This window comes from Haliaeetus leucocephalus, unplaced genomic scaffold, assembly GCF_000737465.1.
Source record: "Haliaeetus leucocephalus isolate CR32 unplaced genomic scaffold, Haliaeetus_leucocephalus-4.0 Scaffold687, whole genome shotgun sequence".
NCBI lineage: Eukaryota > Metazoa > Chordata > Aves > Accipitriformes > Accipitridae > Haliaeetus > Haliaeetus leucocephalus.
Window position 1 is genome coordinate 4,084,780 of NW_010973123.1, and position 20,435 is coordinate 4,105,214.

The 20,435-nt window shown below is 42.0% G+C and overlaps 1 protein-coding gene across 2 annotated transcripts in view; it reads right to left on the bottom strand.

Moving 5' to 3' along the window:
• Positions 1-977: 977 nt before the first annotated feature.
• The window catches only part of LOC104839575 (proactivator polypeptide), a 23,712-nt gene continuing 4,254 nt past the window's right edge, over positions 978-20,435 (bottom strand). Inside the window, exons 2-15 of one of the 2 annotated variants that reach the window (XM_010579938.1) lie at positions 13,661-13,794; positions 12,536-12,610; positions 11,707-11,832; positions 11,245-11,439; positions 10,147-10,290; positions 9,570-9,626; positions 8,396-8,404; positions 6,643-6,756; positions 5,591-5,686; positions 5,200-5,386; positions 4,874-5,025; positions 3,181-3,261; positions 2,494-2,601; positions 978-1,900 (exon numbers count right to left, since the gene is read on the bottom strand). In XM_010579938.1, coding sequence (XP_010578240.1) covers positions 1,865-1,900; positions 2,494-2,601; positions 3,181-3,261; positions 4,874-5,025; positions 5,200-5,386; positions 5,591-5,686; positions 6,643-6,756; positions 8,396-8,404; positions 9,570-9,626; positions 10,147-10,290; positions 11,245-11,439; positions 11,707-11,832; positions 12,536-12,610; positions 13,661-13,794 — 1,514 coding nt within the window. In that variant the 3' untranslated portion in view covers positions 978-1,864. The remainder of the gene's footprint in view (positions 1,901-2,493; positions 2,602-3,180; positions 3,262-4,873; positions 5,026-5,199; positions 5,387-5,590; positions 5,687-6,642; positions 6,757-8,395; positions 8,405-9,569; positions 9,627-10,146; positions 10,291-11,244; positions 11,440-11,706; positions 11,833-12,535; positions 12,611-13,660; positions 13,795-20,435) is intronic. The other variant, XM_010579939.1, reaches the window with a different exon arrangement.

Sequence of the window (20,435 nt, forward strand, 5' to 3'; positions counted from 1 at the left end):
ACACCATTGGAACCTCTGCACAAGCCTGCCAAGACAGAAAGCTGCAGGTATTTTACAACTTTATGGGAAATTATTTTTCTTTTTTTTAAAGCCATGAGTTCTTCAGTGTTCTGTACAAATGCAAACAGGAAAGAAACTGGTATCGCTGTCTGCCACCACTGCCCAGACATTTAGTATGTACATGTAGTAACAAAAAAGCTGCAGTCGAGTGGTTTTCCATTAAACTGCATGAAAATTACTTTGCTTGCTGCTAAAGCCTTGTTACCGGAGCACCTGCCTCACCCAAGACACCACAGGAACAGTAGCAGTTGCCGGCACCTTTCTGAACAGGACTGGAATTTTCAAAGCCCCACCTCTGCCCAGCTCCTCCTTCCCAAAGGCCTCCTCAGAGCTACTTTGGTGCCTCTATTTTGGGGGTTAACTTGATCAGAACTACGCACTACATGCTGGTCAGGGATACAGAGTCCATCTCAAGCAACACGAGCATGATTCTCATCCTCAAGGCCCCTACACCTCAAGGGCCTGACTTGTTTCCAGGGTAGCAGCCTACCTTGAAAGGCTTTTGTTCAAAAGTTCAGGCCGTTTCACTGGGATGCTGCAGAGGTGTGAAAGGCAGGTTGTCAGGTATGCCAGCAGAGCTGCCAAATACCTACTCCAGTGCTCTTACCATCTGCCATCTCCGCCTGCTACTCAGATGCATTTCCCAACAAAAATGGGAACTCTGGAAAAAAATTTATACTTCAAACTACTCAGGTGAGTGTCAGTGAGAATGGGTGGCAGCAACAGAAACTGCCCACAAGCCTCATAGCGCCTCTGAAGTTTTAGATGACTGATATACACTACAAGAGGAAAAACAGATCAAGGAACAAATGGCATTTTACAATAAAACCCATTTTTCCATGCATTCTGCCCTCTACGCTGACCGCACTTTGACATATGCACAGCCCCTGCTGACTCCTTTCCCCTCCATCTTCTACCAACCCAGCTCGCTCCACCTCCTTGGCACCCGGCTGGCTGCATGTAGGACACTGCAAGACTAAGCAGAATTGAGCAACTAGGGTAAGAAAAAAGGGAGCCGGATATTCCTTAAGTACATCAGCATGCTTCAAAAGACTGAAATCCCACTGTACAGGGCTTGACAGTAGAACACCCATGCTTAGACTGAGTAGTCCAAGGAACTAAAAAGGATATGGAGGGAGGGTTTCCTTAGCTATGATAACACCACTAGCCGTTAAGTGTGGTCACTCAAATGCAAAAGCGTGGTCACTCAAATGCAAATGCACCTTTTTAGGTACCAGTTACTTTGAAAGTTAGGTGGGCACATGAAGTCCCCTCCTGTAGAGCTTTGAAAATTCCAGCCGAAGGGATTCCCAGATTCAACATTATCCCTTAGAGTTCCCCTACGGTTACACAGAAAATTAATATTCCACCCAGATGTTAAAAACGCAAAGCATGTTATCTTCCCAATGCTGACTACAGAAAGACATTTGAAAGTTTAGTTGCTATCTTGTTCTTTGTTTTTAAATTAAAAGATAATAGTCTTGTCTCATTTCACCTTCTCTGCCATTCTTCCCAGCACCTAAAAAAAACACTTCAGCCTACCAATTAAAAATCTACAACACACTGACTATTTTTAGGAGGATAATGAGTTAAACTGTACAATCAGAAATATCTTCGTTAAGTCAACAATGAAGATCTGATCCTTCAACAGCAGCACTGCTACAGAAGAGTTACAATAAAAGGAACTTGAAGGTCAAATTGTTAATGAGGCAGAGAGGAGGGACATTTGAGATACAGCTCTCCGCCAACCTCGGCCCACATTTTTAAGAGCCATGGCAAACTTTCAGAACCAGAAATTCTTCTTCTAGTTCCACACATGACGTTTGCAGTGATCAACAGCCTAAAGAAAAAGAAATAGTATATGTTAGTGGAAAAAAGCCTGGTTGCAAACAAGTGTGCATCTACACATACAATTCAACACCTTATTCTGAGCCAAGAGCTTGAGAGCAAACCTGTTTTTCTTAAAATAAGTGATTTCAGAGAGGACTAGAATAAATAACATCCTCGTCCCCACCCAGAAGCTTCAGGAAAGAACGCTGATGACCCTTAGCCGTTAAGGCCAGGCAAAGAAAGCATCAGCCCACAGCAATACTGGAAGCCAATTTTCAGAGCCTGATGAGAGGTTGTGACATGGTCTGTTGGCTGGGGGAACACAGACTAAATATAAAGCTCACATTGTACCTTACTACAGATTCTGAAATGCTAATAGACAGGTGGGGGATAGGAATGAAAGGGAGAGGAAACAGTCTGCTTTAAGAAAGCTAAGGGCTATGGAAGACCCTCCAGTAAAACTCAACCACCTCTAGCTGGTACCCTTTTGCTTCCTGAAACTGGAATTTCACTTTCGAGTGTGGTATAGAAGCCAGAAAAGTAGCTTATAAGGAGCTATCAAAGACCAATAGGAAACTTGAGGCAGAATCCTGCTTTACGTACATTGCACTGTGCAGCAGTCTCCATGTTCTTACACCAGTAGCCTGGACCCCAGACACAAGCATTGTCCCCCAGGAGAGGCTGTTTAGCTGATCCACAGACTCCAAGTTTCTGTGAAAAGAACAGCACTGGAGTCAGCATCTTTCTATTTGCACTAAGAGATCTCAACTCCACCCTTATGTCTGAGCTTCTACCTGACCGGGTGTGGAAGCAACACTGAGGTAGCTTCGGGAGCTCCCACAGTACCATGCTCAACTGACAACTGCCATCACACTTGCAGCTGAATCAGTAAACATGAAGCAGTAATCTGACACAAGGAAGAATTAAGTTACCATAACTGCTTCTTCATATTAATTTTTGAGAAACAGAGCTTCTAGGAGGGACCTTTCTCAAGAAATGTCATTTAACTTCTTCTCATCACATTCAGGGCACACTACACCTTGTTACTGAACCTCAGCAGTGGATAACCACTGGCAGCTCTTTTCTTCTATCCTTCCTTGCACAAGGCTGGCAGTCAGACAGCTGTCCATTCAGTAAGCCTGAGGCCTTGCACAATCACATTTGCTCCAAGCATTCAGTGTGCTGATTTTCATTCCAGCAGAGTTTCTGCATGCTAGGCACTGAAAGGCATACAGAAGAGTAGGCAGTACTGTATCAGAGCCTGTACTCAGAACTAAATGCAATACTCACAGTGCAAACAAAAGTGGGATCCATCATCTCTGCCAAGAGTTGCACAACCACGGGTTCATACTGTTCCACAAACTGAACACACTGTAACAAAACACAGGTTGAGAGATTCTCCTGTTAAAGCCTTAGAAAGAAGAGGAAGATACGCTCTTCAGCAGGCAGGCCTGTACACTACTCCAAACACCCCCAATACTACACTCCAAACTGATAAACCAGAGGCTTGAGCTCTACAGATCGAAAAGGACTCAGCATTGCACCAATCACACAACTACATCATTTTTTGCTAGCTCATACCTGCCTGCAGCTGTCTGCAGACAGGTTATGATGAGAAAGGGGTCAAAAGGAAAAGAAGCAAGCAGGACAGACTTTGGGAAAAGAACCAAGCAGGGCAGGCTTTGATTTGCAAAGTCTAGTCTCTAATTGTGGAAATCACTGCTGTCTCAAGAGGAAAGCACACTGAAGGAGCTGGAGACAAACATCCTGAACAGGACGGCAGCAATGCAGTAATGACTCTTAAGCACTTTTAGCCCAAGTAGTTACTATTCGCTTCAGACCAGGCAGCGGCACAAACGCTTCCTGTCAGTAACAGTCAGCCCTCTAGTGGAGAGGCCATCTCCAAAGCACAGAATGATATTGGTGTTCTCAGCAGAGACTAACGGCGCCGATTAATAAGCAAACCACAGCTATTAAACAGCCTCACAGCAGTTAAGTAGGAATAGCTGTTTCATAGCTGCTTTAAGCCTGTCTATTGTATACCTAGGAAACTTACAAGCAGTTGCCACTTGCTGACACTCAGCAGCCACCTAATAAGATTTCCAGGTAAATCTTGATAGCAGTGGCCTAACAGGTGTTGCTTTTTGCCGTCTCACTGGAATTATGCCAGCCTACTTCCAGTTACTTTGCTAATCCCCTGAACAGGATCAATGTTGAGGAAAAAAAAACCCTTCAGCTGTTCCCACCCACTGTTCACAGAGTACTTCCAGGCAAACCTTTACTGACTGCAAATTAGTACAACAATCCAGCCGGTCAATTCAGGCCCTTAAAAGTCTCCATCTGTTCAGAGGACTGCCAACCCCCAAGGATGGGGAGTGCAAAAACCTAATCCCCCTGCACCCCAAACTCCTTCCAGCATCTAGCAGAGGAAGACTGACTATTCTTACAAAAGCCACCAAGAGGTGCTGCTCTCTAGTATTTTTTGCAAATACTCTGCAAGATGTTTTGTCCTTCTGTTCGCCTCTATCTGCCTTGTTCTGACTGGAAAGCAGGATGCCACACAGCAAGGCCCATGTGGTCGTTTGACTGTCTCAGATCAAGCCTGCTCCCTCTTTTTTGCTCTACTGCACCTAAGAAGCTGCTACGCTTCGGTGCTAACTAGTAAAGGGAAAAACCTAGGAAGGATCAAGTTGCTGAACACAAGCCAGTTCCAGCTGCACCTGTGGACAGTTTGTCTCCAGCCAGAGGCCAAGGCAGTTGGCCAAACACAGAGACCTCTATTATGAGTACCTGGACATTTATAGCAGAAGTAGAGACACTTGAGAGACGGACCTAGACAGAATATCAGGTGAAACTCTCAGAAAATGAGGTAAGCATAACTGTTACTGTAGGACCTACTTAAACCCAACAAATCAACAAGGACAGTTCCCAACAATCAACAAGACCATTGCTTTTCAGCCTGCCTCCTGCACAAGTGCTTTACCTGATCACTGACAGACTCTGGCAGGAAGTGACAGACTTTTTCCAGTAAAGCTTCAATTTCAGCTGTCGTGGCATTCTTCTCTAGTTCTTTGTCTGCATAAGCTACCACCATCTTGCAGATATCACAGAAGCCACCTGCAGGTTTCACTAAAACTGAGAAAGGAAAAAAACAAACAAAAAATGCACAAACACCACTGCTTAGGTAGTTCCCACAAATAAAAGAAATGAGGCAGCATCAGCAAAGTACTAAAGCATGTGTCCTCAAAAGACAGATAATCATAGGAGAACTAGCTCATTTTGCAACACCACCGACTCCTCATTACCAACCTGGCTGCTGTGAAGGCTTGCTGGCTGCACAGCATTTCAGCATAACACACACAGCTTCAGGATTCGTTGCCTCCAAGAGCATGTCAATCAAAGCCTGGCCGTAGACATCTATGAAGTCCTTACACTGGTCTTTGACACTCGCTGGGAACAGGTAGCAGATCACCTCCATTTCATGCACAATCTCCTCCTGAAGCACAATGAAGGATGTGTGGTAAGTGAGGAACAGAAATCTGACTCAGTTCACAAGCACGTGTTTTCTTACTCCCTCCCACCCAGGATGGAAATCTTGCTTTCATGAAAAGGGCAATAAAATTAACTTTCCCTCCCCCTCCAATACAGCCCCATTTTAGCCAAAGCCTAGGATGAGGTACCATTTCCACCACTTACACACCTCTGTCTTGTTGCTCTCCAAGAGGCCAGTCACTTCTTTCACCATGGTCTCACATATTTCACACAAGGAAAAAGTTTTCTCTTGAACTGAGGCCTTCTGAGTACACAGAAGAAACATACAAAATGATAAAGCAGCACTTGACCACATTTGACAGGAACAATTTGTAAAAGATCAGTCTAAGAGCATTCACATTCAGGTGTAGCACACCAATTCATTTACCTAGCTGGCCAGTTTGAGCTGAATTCTAAAGGTCACTCAGAACCCAAAACCAACCTCAAAGGTCTCAGTAAAAAGCCTTTCTGAATGAATTTTGTATGACTAATTAAGACTGTAACGCCCAGGTTGTATAAGGAGGGGAGTTGAATTTAATAGACACGGAGAAATAAGCAGCCCCACGGTGACTGGAGTCAAGGGAAATATGAATTGTTTTTTCAAATACATTGAGGAGAGCACCCTCCTGTTTGGGGGAAAAAAAAAAAAAAACCAACCTAGAAATTGAGGGACTTGAGGGAAATTGTTTGGAGCCTGAGGAAGTTACTGTCCTCAAAAGAGACTTTCCTTCCCAAAAAAACCTCAGCCCATGTCTCACCCAAAGGCCATGGGAAGCTAAGGTGCTTCTCCAAACTCAGAGCTTCAGCATTCTGACTCTGATCACTCATCTGCACATGCAGAGTGCTGTCCCTTTTTTAAAAGGGATCAAAGCATAACTCCAAATGTAGAGCAAAACTCAAACTCAGTAATTTGCCCTCTAACATTTGAGGTGTCATTTAGAATGGCTGCTATACTCTACTGAAGGAACAAGAGTTCCCATTTCAATCCTGAAGCATTACCCTTATAGCTTCGGTTTAGCATAGGCTCTGCTCTTCTAACAAACCAGTAAGCTCTCCTACTGCATAGATGAGCATCAGAAACAAGAAGAGGCCAGGAATTTATATGCAGAGAGACTTGGATTATTCTATGCATAAAAGTTCCTGTTCTTCTGTTTCACCTAGCTCATTACACTAACAGAAAAAGGAAGGCAAAGCTGTTCAAGTACAAAAAGTCTATCTTACCTCCACAGTTTCCATTTTCACTTCATGAACCACTTGAGCTGGCACCAGAGTCTGAAGGGGAACAGATTTCACTGAAGGACAGAACCCAACCATGGCACAAATATCCTTTGGTTGCTGCAAAGAGATGTATAAGCAATTTTTTTTAAAGTCTAGAAGACTCTGCCCTTTCTATGGAGCCTGTAAGCAGGCACAGAGAACGAAGTTCTAAAAGGCTCCAACACAACTAGAAGTTTCATGACTACTTCTACTTCAAGTATTGGCAAAGCATTTGGTATGGTTATAGGCAGGACAACTACCAGATGAAATTTAGCAATTCCTTTAAAAGAGGAAGAGGTTAGGCCACAACCATTTAAAAACCCCATTTACCATGAGCTAATAATACACTACGCAAGCCCTTCAAAGGAGTTGACTTAAGAGCTACCAACACCAAAACAGGCCACCAGCATCACATTAGACCTGCATCTGCAAAGCTGCTCCCCTGAAAGCTTGAAGTAATCACAGAAGAGGCTAATTATTCTGACTTGAGTTCACCCAAAAGCTGAAAGAAATGCCTAGAAGAAAGGACTCCTTCTCCCATCCACAAACTACCTTCTTTAAAGCATCCAGTAACATCACATTTTGCAAACAGATTCCCGCATTACTGAACGCAGCCTATAAGAAGCAAAAAGTTATCATGTTATAATTTAAGCCTAACCTTTTTTACAAGTATCTGCAGTCACTCTATTTCAAGTGTTCTTTTCACATTAAGAGGGAAAACGGCAAACAGAAACAAAGCCTGTAAAAAAGCTTTCTAAGTCTTTCTCAAAGGTTTTAGAAACATGCACTACTAAATGCAAAAGTAAATGCCAGACATTAGGCAAACTGCTCTAAGGAGGCCACATTATACCCGCACAAAGTGAGAAAGGCTGTACAGAGTAATACACAAAACTTGAGTTTTCCCACCTGAAGTCTACCTAAGCTAAAAAAAGTTACCTTTGGTCCTACAGGTAATTAGATGATCATACCCCACCCTGTCACCAGGGCATCAAGCTTCTTACAGCAGAGGCGTGTGTATGCAACAGTTAATATGTCATGCCACAACCTCATGCACAGGCAAAAACAGTATCTCAAAGACACAATGCTGCTTCAGACTACTCCAGGCAGTACCTTTAAGTCAAGCCCTTTAGTTCATGCATTGTAAGAAGCATTTCCAGATATTAATGGTACAGCAACACCCACATACACACAACATGTTCTCTCACAGAGAGATGACAGACACAAGGTCTCCCAGGACTGGTTAAATTAAAAGCCCAAATAGCTCTAGGAAGCAGGAGCCTAAAGGCCTCCTGCGTCTCCTTTTCAGTTCATATACTCCAAATATCTATATATCTAGTTGTCCTAGATTTAAAGGTTAACCAAGAAAAGACCCAGGGACAGCTTCACTCAAGCACTTTTGAGCCCAGACTTGAAACCAGAAGCTGACAGGAGCCACCGGCATGCTTTTTCTACATCTAATCCTTCTTGTAAGAAAGCGAGCATATTTTCTGCTCCACTGGCCAAAGCATTATCAAGCTGAAATCTTAGTAGCAAAAAGTGCTATCTGGAGCTGGAAGTAGGACTGATCCACTGGATGAAGTCTAGTCTTTCTCTGGTTTAACCACATAAATATCCCTTGTATCTGTCAACACTGAGTACAGTCACACCATGTACACAGCTAATAGAGCAAGAAGTGAACTACAAGCAGGCTATCACCACAGGCAAGTTGCTCACCTACCTGATCCTTCTGTTGACAGGGGAGATTGGAGACAGAGGAAGAGAGGAGAAATTAAAGATAACAGTTAAGAGAAAAAAAATGTCAAGCACTTGGAACCGCATATACTCTTTCCATGAAGACGATGGAACATGACATGGTCCCCACCCCAAAGATCCTTAGCACTGCTACAGCAACTCACATTTAATTGCACAGTGCTAACCAGCATTATTCATTTGAAGTTATTAAAGCATCCTGGGCAAGACTACCTCCAAAGAGTCTGAACAACACTCAGCCGGATGCAACGTGTGGTCATATGCCAGTTTCAGGTATTAGCAACACACTGTATTGCAATGCTTAAAATGAGAAACTAACTGTTGTTGGAACAAAGATTTGCTTCACCCCACAAAAAGCTTAAGAAGCAGTATAAGCTTCTAAGTAGCCTTTAGCAACTGGAAACAAAAAAAGGCCACTGTGTTGCCAAATTCAGGGTCAAGTCAGACCCATATTCTATTCATGAATTCACCTATCATTTGTTATGTTACTTGTGGCATCCAGGCACTGCATTCTCTAAGGAAAGGCTTACCTTTTATTTTTTTAAAGGCTTTGAGATCTCTGGATAAAGAGGTGCTATGGAGGTGGTCAGAGTAAAAACGTATTGTATGTTGCTGCAGAAGACCAGAGCTAGTACAGTACCACTCACTTTCCATGGCTCCTATCAAGAGCTCAGAGAGCAGGAGTCTTGAGATAGCAATTCCAGAAGAAGGATGTTTAGTCTTGCTTCAAATTGACACATTATCTCTAACACTTGAACCAATTTTGCAATACTGTGACAAAGACCGACTCTAATATGCTTAACACGGTATTTGGTGGGGCAGGGGAAGTGGTGTAAGTACAGGACTGAGATAAAAGAGTATAAAGGAACATATGTAATGTACCTTCTGTGTTTCAAAGGATTAGTGTGCCTTTTGCACCACTGAAGTGGTTGTGAAAGAAAAGGAAAGTGCTAAAGAAAGCATTCTGAGACTGAAGTTACTACCCAATTAAATGCCAAGTTCAAAGCATTAACACCAAGACTTACAGAGCAAGGGTTCTCCCCAGACTTTTACTGCAGTAAATGTTTCCTGCTTCCAAATAAGTTAGCTACACAAAGCAGAAAAGTGAACTGAGAGCAAATATTATATTCTACTGATCTTACCATGTGCATCATCATTTGGATAGCCAAGTCAGAATATTCAGAGATATAGTTCTTGCACTGCAGGAAGTAGGAAAAGAAAGTACTGTAAATATCAAACCACTTAAGCTATAGAGTTAATCTAGAATTTTCTAATACATCTCAAGGTATTAATTTACCTGCTCTACTTAACTATTCTGCTGTCTTTCAGAGCTTGTCCCAAATATTTCAGGTTACACAATCACTGTATACATAGCTGCTTATCTGATGAGGCCTTTTCTCTTCCTCTCAGGGCAAAAGCACTGCCCCTTCATTGATATGACCACATTACCCTGCCAGATCATCTTTATGAAAAAGGCCTTTAAGGGCTAGCAGCCATCTTGAGTCTTTTTCTTCCTCCCCAGTCCCATACACACCACCCCACCCAACTTGACCAGAAAGTTTACAGTTTCGATGTTGTTACTGTTATACCGTGTAACATATCCTACATGTGACACACTATTTTATTAAATAGAGATCACATTCAGAGGATTAAGGCACCGAACAAACTATTTTATGTTTGCATACAGGAACAGATTTTTAAACAAAAGAGATAGCTTACCATATCAGACATTCCAGGTCCCAAACGGTCACACTCCTCCTTGGCATGAGCAACCAAAGACTTTACAAAAGATGAGTTTGTCCTCACAGCTTCCTGAACATCAGTAACCAGCTGAATGCAGTCTTGGCATACATCCCCACTTCCCTGGACAAAAGAGTGAAAGGAAACTTAAGTTGACATATCTTCATGCAACACGTTTTAGAAGCTTCCGTTTTAAGAGCTATTTTAAACTATACACAAACCTTAATAAATACTCTATAGAGAATACTCAAAAGCCTGAGCTTCTTGAAAGTTGAATAGCTATTCCTGAATAGACAAGCTACTGCCAGTATGCGCACCAGCCACTAGATGGAGATTAGGTACCTACTTGGCTCTGAAACCCGAGATAACTGTTAAGATACCCAATCTCCAAAATCTGTTGGTTTTGTTACAGACCACAGTGGGAAGGTCTCTAAAATTGGCATAGATCTTACCTGCTCCACCCACAGCAGCTTGTTCTGCACCCACTCAACTGTTTAACTCCCATATCTAGGCTTGCTATCAAGACGCAGCCTCTACTCACAAGTTCATTGTCTCATCTACTCCCCTTTGTCAACTATTTGTTCTTTTCTGATCCAGTCTGTCACCTTTGGATTCAGAGACGAATGCCTCCCCTGAAGGGTACAGCTAGCAGATTACTCAGAATGTGGGAGAATTCTTCCTTTGAACATTGGTGCCAAACTTGCTCTCAGAAGAAATTGTTTCCAGTAAGACCTGCTTGACTACTACAGTCCTGAATGAGAACAACCCAGCACAAAACTAGTCTTTATAGACTGCGGTTGTTAATCCAAGACTATACATATGCTTCACTGGGGCTGCAGCTATCATCTTACTTAGCTTTAAACTCACAGGTTATGGGAAGAGGTAGCTGTCTGTATGGAGCAGCACAAAATTCAATAGGAGACAGTCACCCAGCTGAAGCACATCAGCTTAATGTGAGCCCAGTACCACAATCCCTTACCAAGTATCATCAGTAAGTTCTTACACAAAGGAGCACTGAAGCTCTGGAGCAAAAAACACACACTTCTCTTGCACACTGGAATAGCATTGCACCCTTACCTTAGACTTCTGCTTGGGTTTGTCCTGAGGGTAAAGAAGAAGAGGCACATTAGCCATGAATGGGGATGCCAGTTCAGAGAAGTCCAGCTCCGGTATCTTATTGGACTGGAGCTGTTTCTGAAGTTTCATTGCTGCAAGGTGCTTCTGAAGGGACTGGCACAGTGCGAGGGCACTACATACAACTTCAGGTTTGTCCTAGGGGAGAAAAGATACATACGTAAAGCTCTAGACTGATGGCACTGTTGTATGAAGTTCAGAGTAGAGAGTCATTCAGCTGAAACATGGTAGGAAGGGAAAATATTTCACAGCAAGGAAGCAGTCTTCAAATTTACACCATTAATTGCAACACCAGTGATCCATACAGGATTAAAGGACCATATGCACAATCTTACATAGAAGAGAAATTCAGGCATCAAGAGGAGCACAATTTTTTATTACAACAGTTGCAAATTATCTACTTACTAGCTCTTCCTTGATCATATCCATGATAACTGGTAGGTAGGAATCCACAATTTCTTTGCACTCAGAGACCAGGCCTTGGTCAGGAAGAAACTCACATGTCTTTTCCAAGTAAGAGCGGATCTCATCCTATAAAAGATGAGGTGAGCTATAGACTATCAAAATATCTCTCTTTCTCAAATGCCCTTTCCATTCCCAAAATGCACAACACAAAGCCTAAAAAAAGCCCCTTGGACTCAGGTAGCTCCAGGCAGTTGACAAGCAAAACCAGAATGAGGTTTTACATTATAGGTCTATTCTCCCCAGTCCTGGACCTTCGATGAGACCCTGTCAAAGTGAAAACATGAAATACTGCCTGCACAACACAATCTTGCCAGCATAGAACATTTACATTTAGGAAGAGGAACTGAAATTATGGACTAGTGGGACAGTGATTTGTTTACACAAAGTACTCCTAAGGTTCACAAAAGAAAAAGGGAAGAAGTGCCCACAACCAAAATGAAGTCTACTTGGTGTAATCACCCACTTCTAGAGACTGCAGTATCCCACCTTTTAAGATCGATGGCCCACTGGCACAAGAATAATTTTATTAAGCATCTACAGTCAGTCAGGGATGTGTCAGAGCATGAGAGACTCCCGAATTTGCTAATCTCTAAACCAGAAGAGGCTGTTTAAAAGCCTTCTCCCATATACTCTGGCCCCTTTCAACATTTGCTGCTTAGGCTGGGAAAACATCACACAGACTACTCTTTCACCCCCTCACACTGGGCTCTTGTTAAGACAATGAAATCAAATACTGCCTTGGGGCAAGGAGAAAGGGAGCTTTGCTTACCTCAGTACCATTATCCTTCAAAACCTTGCCAGCCACTGTCACAAGTTCCTTACACAAGTCACAGGGGATACTGTTCTGGAGAGATATGTAGAGAGTTACTTGGAGACAAAATTAAGTACCTGTAAATGCAGTGTGTGAATAACAAGCATCACATTTGGAATTGAAGTTAAGGAAGGAATACTGGCTGAAGCCAGGGTGGAAAGAGGTGGTTTTTAAATAAGGAGTAAGGCTATTCCAAGCATGTCCAGCTCCAGTTTCTTCAGTAAATCAACATGGTATGAAGAATCAGGCATGTTACCACTTGCTCATTTCACCTAGTCCCACCTCCTTTGAAGTATAAAGTACATTGCCCCAAGAAGCCTTCTCCTGAACCTCTTCTACCTTACACTTCAAAGAGTTCATACATACTAGAAATCTAAGAACTTTTCAGACAGCTTCACTCATTTCAGTTGTGCTCTGCCATTCTGACATTCCTCCTTTCCCCTGTTTTTCCACAAACTGAAACTGAAACATACCTCAGCACAGATATAGCCAAGGTGGACAGAATGTGTCCAAGTAAAATGCCTTTATCCCCTAGAGAACTGTGAAACAATACCACAAATTACAGCTACATCTAGTAAAGCAGCACTCACATTTAGTGCAAATGCAACTTGAAAAGCCACACTGAACGTGACATTTGTACCATTATTTACTGTCATGGCTTTCAAAATTTAGCATATGTTGCATCTTTTGTGGAACATTAACTTATGAGAAAGACCTAAAGAAGCACAAAGCTTTATTTGTAATGAGCCTATCAGGTTGGCATTGCTCAAGTTAAGAGTAAGAAAAATGTGAATTAGGAGTTGGTTTAATAAAGAGGAACGAGTCTGAAATCCACTAGTTCCATTCCACACGTTGCTTAGTGATTGTGCAACAGGTCACAGGAGAAGTCAGCAGACAAGTTGTGCAAGGCAGAGAAGTGGAAAGCAACCTTTATCTAGCACCCAAATTAAGGCATAGTAACCAAGGCATAGTCAGATGTAGCACTTAAGTCTGATCAGAGACTTGAATAAAAAATTTCATCAGCATATGGAAACCAGCTACCTCAACTACAGGTGGGAAGAAGTCTCAGTAGCTGATACTTACTACAGTAGGCTTGTTCCAGACATTCTGCTGGCAGTGTTTCACCGCTCCGCACTGTGATGCTGTCCGAACACTCTGACACCATACCTCTGGACCCTTCACACAGTCCTTCTGCCACAGAACAGGGCTTGCCACAGCTGCCAAAAAAAGAATCATTCTTTCACAGTTGCACACTTGAATGACTTCCACTCCAAAGCAAGCAGGTTAATGCTGTACAGTATATCCACAACCTCTCCAGTATGCCACTTAAGTTTACTAACATTTTTAAGCACATTTCAATCCAGCAATTTCTGACCTGCAACATAAGAATGAGTCCCAAATACAGATTACACAGCCAAAGAACTCAGAAAAACCGTAACAGTTGAACTTCCCTACTGAAGTGGATTTTATAAAACAAAATTAAAACAAAACCCCACTTTGCTTAGCACACAAAAACTACCAGCTGACTTGAAACAGAGAAACTTCTCATTACAGAAATCTACACTTCAGACAGCTGATTCCCAAAGCTACAACCCCACTATTGTCCCATCCTACTGTCCTTGCAGTCACTTCAACTCTGAATGAGCAGTCACATCTAGCTTGTAATTGTTGCCTGCATTCCTTCTCCCAGGTAAACCACCCTTTTCTCATATAGCAACTGAGAGAGCCGGGAAACTAACTGGATTAGAATCCACAACAAGTCCTCCATGTAATGTGTGCATTAAGAGCCAGGGGCAGACCAAAACACTAATTATAAAACAGAAAGTTTCAAGAAAATCAAAGCAAAAGAGGAACAGAAAACAATGAGACATGTTCTATCATATAGTTTTTAAACCCATTAAATCTGTTTAGACTTTGTTTCCTCTTGGTCAGTTCTTGAACTGTGTGCAGAAAAATTTGTGGGGGTGAAAAAAAGTACAAGTCCTTGTCTGAACATTACCTCCCACCCCACATGGAATTGCCTTGCAACCTGTAAAGCTTTGAAGTAAAACACAGAATACCATTTCTGGACAGTCTTCCTAAAGAAACATAAAAGATCTGGACTATTAGTAAGTAATAGGACAAATTAATCAACAGCACCTTTTAGCTGACTCTTCAAGGGGGTTTTTTTGTTTGTTTTTTTAATTGTGCTGTCTGGACTGCACATCCAACTTCTCCCAGTTTTCTAAAACCATCCTATCTGTCAGCAGGCTCAGTTTCTTTAGCAACCTCCTACATTGCACTAACCTATGAAGAAACAACTCCTAAAATCCTACCACAGACAGGCTCCAAGGAAATCTGCTGCTTACAAGGCACTGCTGTCAAAGTTTTAGGAAAAAAAAAAAATAAATTGCCCATTCAAACCTATTAGCTGTATAGGTGTTGTTTAGGAGTCATTATCTCCACATCAATGCTGTTTACACATCACAAAATGCTGTAAAATTACATTGTCAACCAAGAAGCAGGAATTAAGCTGTTTGATTCCTACGAAGCTTCTAGTAAGGTTATGACAGATGACAATCACTCTTCCATTTCTCACATCTCAGTTCTAAGCAATTAGAGGATCAACTTAATGGCTAAATTACCAGTGCATCTGCTAGGTACATAGCCACTACACATCAGAGACAGATAAACACTGCTTTATAGCTAGCATTCTGCAGCCTTCTCAGCTGTTGATTTATAAAGCCTGTTTACACTGGATTTCAGAGGAATAACCCATTTATTTTAAGAAAAATGTGCTTTGCATGCTTGATTTTTCTACACAAGAGCTTGAAGTTTGCCACCCTCTCTCCCAGCAAAAAGCCTCGATTGCGTATTACTCCTCAGCAAGACAGCACACTAGGACTGCTGGAATAAGGACCCTAGGAGTAAGATTTCAAACCTTCTAATAATGTAGGGTTAGCAAAATATTTACAGATGGCCTATTTTAAATTACAGCATTATTGATCTGGAAGCACCAAGCATACTTAAGTATCAGTCAGACTGGTCAACCAAATAGCTGTCAGCTCTGGCAGGATGACAATAAACAAGTATACACTTGGCTGAGCAAAAGAGTTATTCTTCCCTTTCAGATACTGGTATTAACACTAGTAGGAAGGCTCTGCAAGGCAGAGTGAAGCTCTGGCTAAAGTCAAGCAAGACCTTGACTTTAAAGAGTGGAATTAAAGGGCTTCTGACTATTTACAAGTATAGCTTTTAACCTATGCCTTTAGATCTGTAAATCAAAAAAATTACGCCCCCTCCCCTGTTTGAAACATACTGTAAAACTAAACTATAAAACTACAACAACAGTTATTCCAAGCAGTTTCTCAAACTCTTGATCTGAGAGGCCGTTTAAAACCCAAACTGAGGAATACATGCTGTAACTTGCACTGGTTTGATCTAGCTCTTAATGAACTTTCAGGTTTTGTGTGGCTTTTTACTTTAAGATCCTATCACTGCATGACTTTTCAGAGCCATACCCAGTTTCGGCAGAATGTCTAACAGCTAGTCGTGTTCCTTCTGCCTCATAGCCTCTGACCAGGTCATTAAAACCACATGACAAAATAAATACTATGCTTCAGATTTACATTTATTTATCAGCTTTTTTGGCTGTACATCTTTAACATTGCCTGCTGCATGGCTTCTGTATCAAACAGGTGCTCACACACAGTCAGTCACTAATGCTCTGACTTGCCAGGACACAGCAAGTGGTATGGGCAGGGCAGCAGGGTTTTGTCAGGTTACAACACTGGGGTGGAAGAAAACCAAAAAGCAAGGCAGTAGTCTGAGACCTTTTGAGGTGAGCAGAGTGCAGGTTGCAGATAATTCTACTCAGATGGGGGGGGGGGGGGGGGGGGGGTCTGAAAATTAGATTGATTTTTGACAATACATCAACTACTTGATGCCTCTGATTGCGCTGCTTCCCTGCATCATGTCTCACCAGTTTGGAAGGAGAAAAGGTTAATTTCTCAGAAGAGACGTACACAGCCATATTCTGTTCAAAGCACCATCACTGGGCACACAGTCACTTCAGATTTGAGAACAAGGACACTAATTTTATCTGCAATCCTCTACAGAAGACCAAAACCACAAAATCTCAGAAGAGCTCAAGATCAGGAATGAGAAGTATCAAACTGTTCATAAGCCAGTGAACACTGAAAACTAGGTTTTGGATGCAAGTAAGCACCCCAAACACCTTCCCATAGGTATTATTTAAAGTCCTCACTCCTGCACGACATCAGAGCAAGATGAAATACCAATATAACTACATGACTCTCCTGTCAAAAAAGCCAGGAAAATCCAACTCAGCTATGCCATGAGGATGAACACTTACCTACAGAAAACAGAAAAATGGAGGAACAGCAGTGTCCTCTCAGTTACAAAGGACACTGGGAAGTTCCTTCCTTCTGAGGAGACAACTCTACATTTGATGTTTTCAGTACAGACCTTTCTGGTCAAACAGTGACTAGGCAAATTTGTTTGTTAGGGCCACACACCACTGGCACATTTTAGAAAGCAGCTACAGAACAAAGACAACGCGCACTAAGCATAGCCTTTCTTCCATCTTCCACAGTAACTTTAAATATAGTTAAGCTTGTATTAGTTTATTCTGTATTATGTTGAAATTTTATTACATAACGCAATGTCTAATATGAAAGGATGCACCTTCATTGCAACAGCATCCACCCTCCCTTTCTGAATGTCCTAGGAAAAACAAACAAAACTAAAAACCTCTGCATTAATTCAGATCTTGCAGATTGAGAAAATAGCCTGAAATGCTTTACTGTTCCCACTACTTTTTCCCTTTAGCTTGTTCTCCTATTTAATTATGAAACAGCATTTTTTCTCATATATTAACTTATGTTACAACAAAAGCAAGTATGTCAGTGAAGTGTGTTAAGACATTGTGCTGTTTCACAACAGAATGAACAGTTTTGAATCTAACAGCTATCTTGCCTGTTCCCTCAAAATAGCCTCTGCTACAAGAAGAGTGACACCTTAATGTGGTATTTCACATCCCCAGCACAGCTGCAACCCAAGAGAAAACAAAGCACTGTTGGTTACCTCACACAACTCTTAATGCTTGTTGTATAAACCCAATGGGATTACCTTCTTAGTTATCTCTGGCATCCCTTTATTTTATATATTGCTCTTGATCTAAGGTCATCCATTTTTAAACAGATTTCTCCTTTCTCTGTAGATTAGCTCTCAACAGTCACATGTCATGCCCACCCAAACCTGCCCCCCCTCCCCCAAAGTTCTTACAAGCCACTGTTTTTAGAGCACCAAACAAGTATATCTGTGAAGGCCAGGGTGCTTCTTTACTTGTCCTCTTCACTGGTTCCTCCCTGCTTGAACTGCTTCAGAGATGTGGTTTCTTCAATTTTAGAAGGAACAGTCTTTGCTCCATCAAGTTTTTCATAAATTAAGCAGTGAAAGAAAATGGAGAAGGAAGGAGAAGAGGGCATAGAAATGCAATCCACATATAAAGGGTATGTGTTTCAGATGTGAAGGTCTTCAGCTTTTGGGCTTCTAGCCAAGCTTACAGCCCACAGGCACCCTAGGATCCTTGCATACACTTGCAGCTTCTCAAAACAAAATTAAAAAAAAAAAAGAGAGAAGAGAGATTCATACCCACCCTGACCTCTCTGATGCTTGTCTTTGACAGACAAGAGAAGTCATCTCCCAGAACATGCATTGCCTCAGAAACACAGCCTGAAGCCCGACAACATAACCAAAATACTCCAAAAAGCTGAAGGGTAACAGCAGAAAAAGGAAGGAGAAACCTTTTCTTTGAGGCCCTGGTCAGCAAACTAACATTGCCAGAACACCAGTAACACAGTCCTGACAAGTGACAGCTACTTGCACATTGCATGGGGCTCTGCCAGGAATTCACACAAAAAACAGTTTAAATGCTGTAAAGGGAAACCTGGAACTCACTCTCACAGTGGTACTATCCTACTTCAGCAAGTATGCATTACTCCCAGACACTTCTTCAAAGCAGGAATTGCTATCACCTCCTTCCTCAACACTAGACATGGGGAATGGAAACACTAACATATGGTCAGAAGTTACAGAAGTAGAGGTGACAGCCCCCTCAGACAATACCACCTTTTCTACCTACAAAGCTTACAGAGCCATGCACATGAAAGCACAGTTCAGTTCTTCAGGAACCTAAAAGAAAGCTTATAATGGCTGGATTACCATTCTGCAAAGAGCTACTGGAAAATTGTTAGGTAATTACCTTTCCTGAGAATAACCTTCCCTCCCCTCAGGCATTTGTTTTATTCTTCTTCCAGGGAGAGGCAGCCTGAATTTCTTCCCAAGATTCTCAGAAAAACATCCTAAGCAACCTCCTCCAAAGCCGTACTGAATCTACTAATGAGACTTTAATGATCGTGCTTAAAAGTTAACACCTTACATAAGCTTCTATGAACAGGGATTCTATATGGGCCAGACCAGATTCCCTAAAGACCCAGAGGATAAACCAGAAAACTATCACCCAGAACACAATGAAACTGAAATTGAAGACTCAACCTTGGTGTGAGCAGCATTTTCACGGACAAATTAACCTGCAGTTGGCAAGAAAAGGAAAGCACTGAGCTGCTGTTCACTTTAACAGGTTGAAGTCCAATGTGGAAGATAACTTGGGGTGCTGTCAACTCTTATGCCTTTATGATAGTCTAATTTGTTCTGAGTATATTAACATATTCATCAGGAAGGATGCTCTTTCCCAGGCCGTCCCACTTGGCAATGTTAAAAAAAAAGACCATTCATTATCTCCCAGAAATGCCCACAGACCAAGTGACTGCATCAGTCTCTGCCGTTCTGTGCTCAGCTAGTTACTGACTTTTCCCCATTTCTTTTGAAAACTGCAAAAGCAAAGTGTGTTTAAGTTAAAGAAGTCAAGAGGGATCAACTTCTCTTCATCAAATCTTACGAAGGGTCAACAAGTCAAGGAGTGACCTCAACCTGAAGTTATCTGAAGGGCTTAATACTCCACAGTCTCTCTGGTCAGTTAAAGTAAAATTTCAGAAGTTGTAACCACACCACACGCTAGTAACTCATGCCAGAAGTCTACTATGCCTCTGGATTAACGAGGCAGTAAAGTGACCACAGTATTTGAGAGAGTACATGCAATTTGCAGAAGAAATGGATAAAATCTGCCTAGTTATCAGTATTGCAGACATCAGTTAAAAATCAGTCTTCCTGTCCAAAAAGCCTGAAGCATTTGTAACTAGTGCAATTCACAAGAAATTAGTTTTGAGTTAACACCAGGATTGGGCTCTTCCTCAAAATGGGGAATGCATTCTCATTCTGGTGAGCTACCTCTGCTGCAAAACATTGTTCTTATCTCAGATGCTCCCTTGCTTCCCTCACCAGAAGACAAGCATGGTAAGAGAATCACAATGAAGTTAAAGATAGCAGAGAACAGAATGAGCTAAGACAGTAAAATCAGCTCTACTGTCCCAGCACATTGTCCCAGTTACTATAAAGGTTGCAAGAGAATAATTTCCACATTGACCAGAAGTTGCTAACAAGTTGCCAAGCAAGCCCCAACTTCCACCTGAGATTTTTCTGTGACAAACTAGAAGAGATATTTGGATGTTCAATGGCATCTGGTAGTCATTAGGAGTAAGCAGTCACACACAGTATGTTAAGATATTCCCAAGAAGTTATGAGAAGCATCTTTCCCTGCAGCAGATCCCTGTAGAAATACACCTAAATGTTTTGAACATACTTATTGTCCATCTCTATTCTTTCTGGTTTTGGTTTGTTGGTTTTAGGTTGTTTTGGGTGTTGTTTTTTTTTTGGGGGGGGGGGGGGGGGGGGCGGG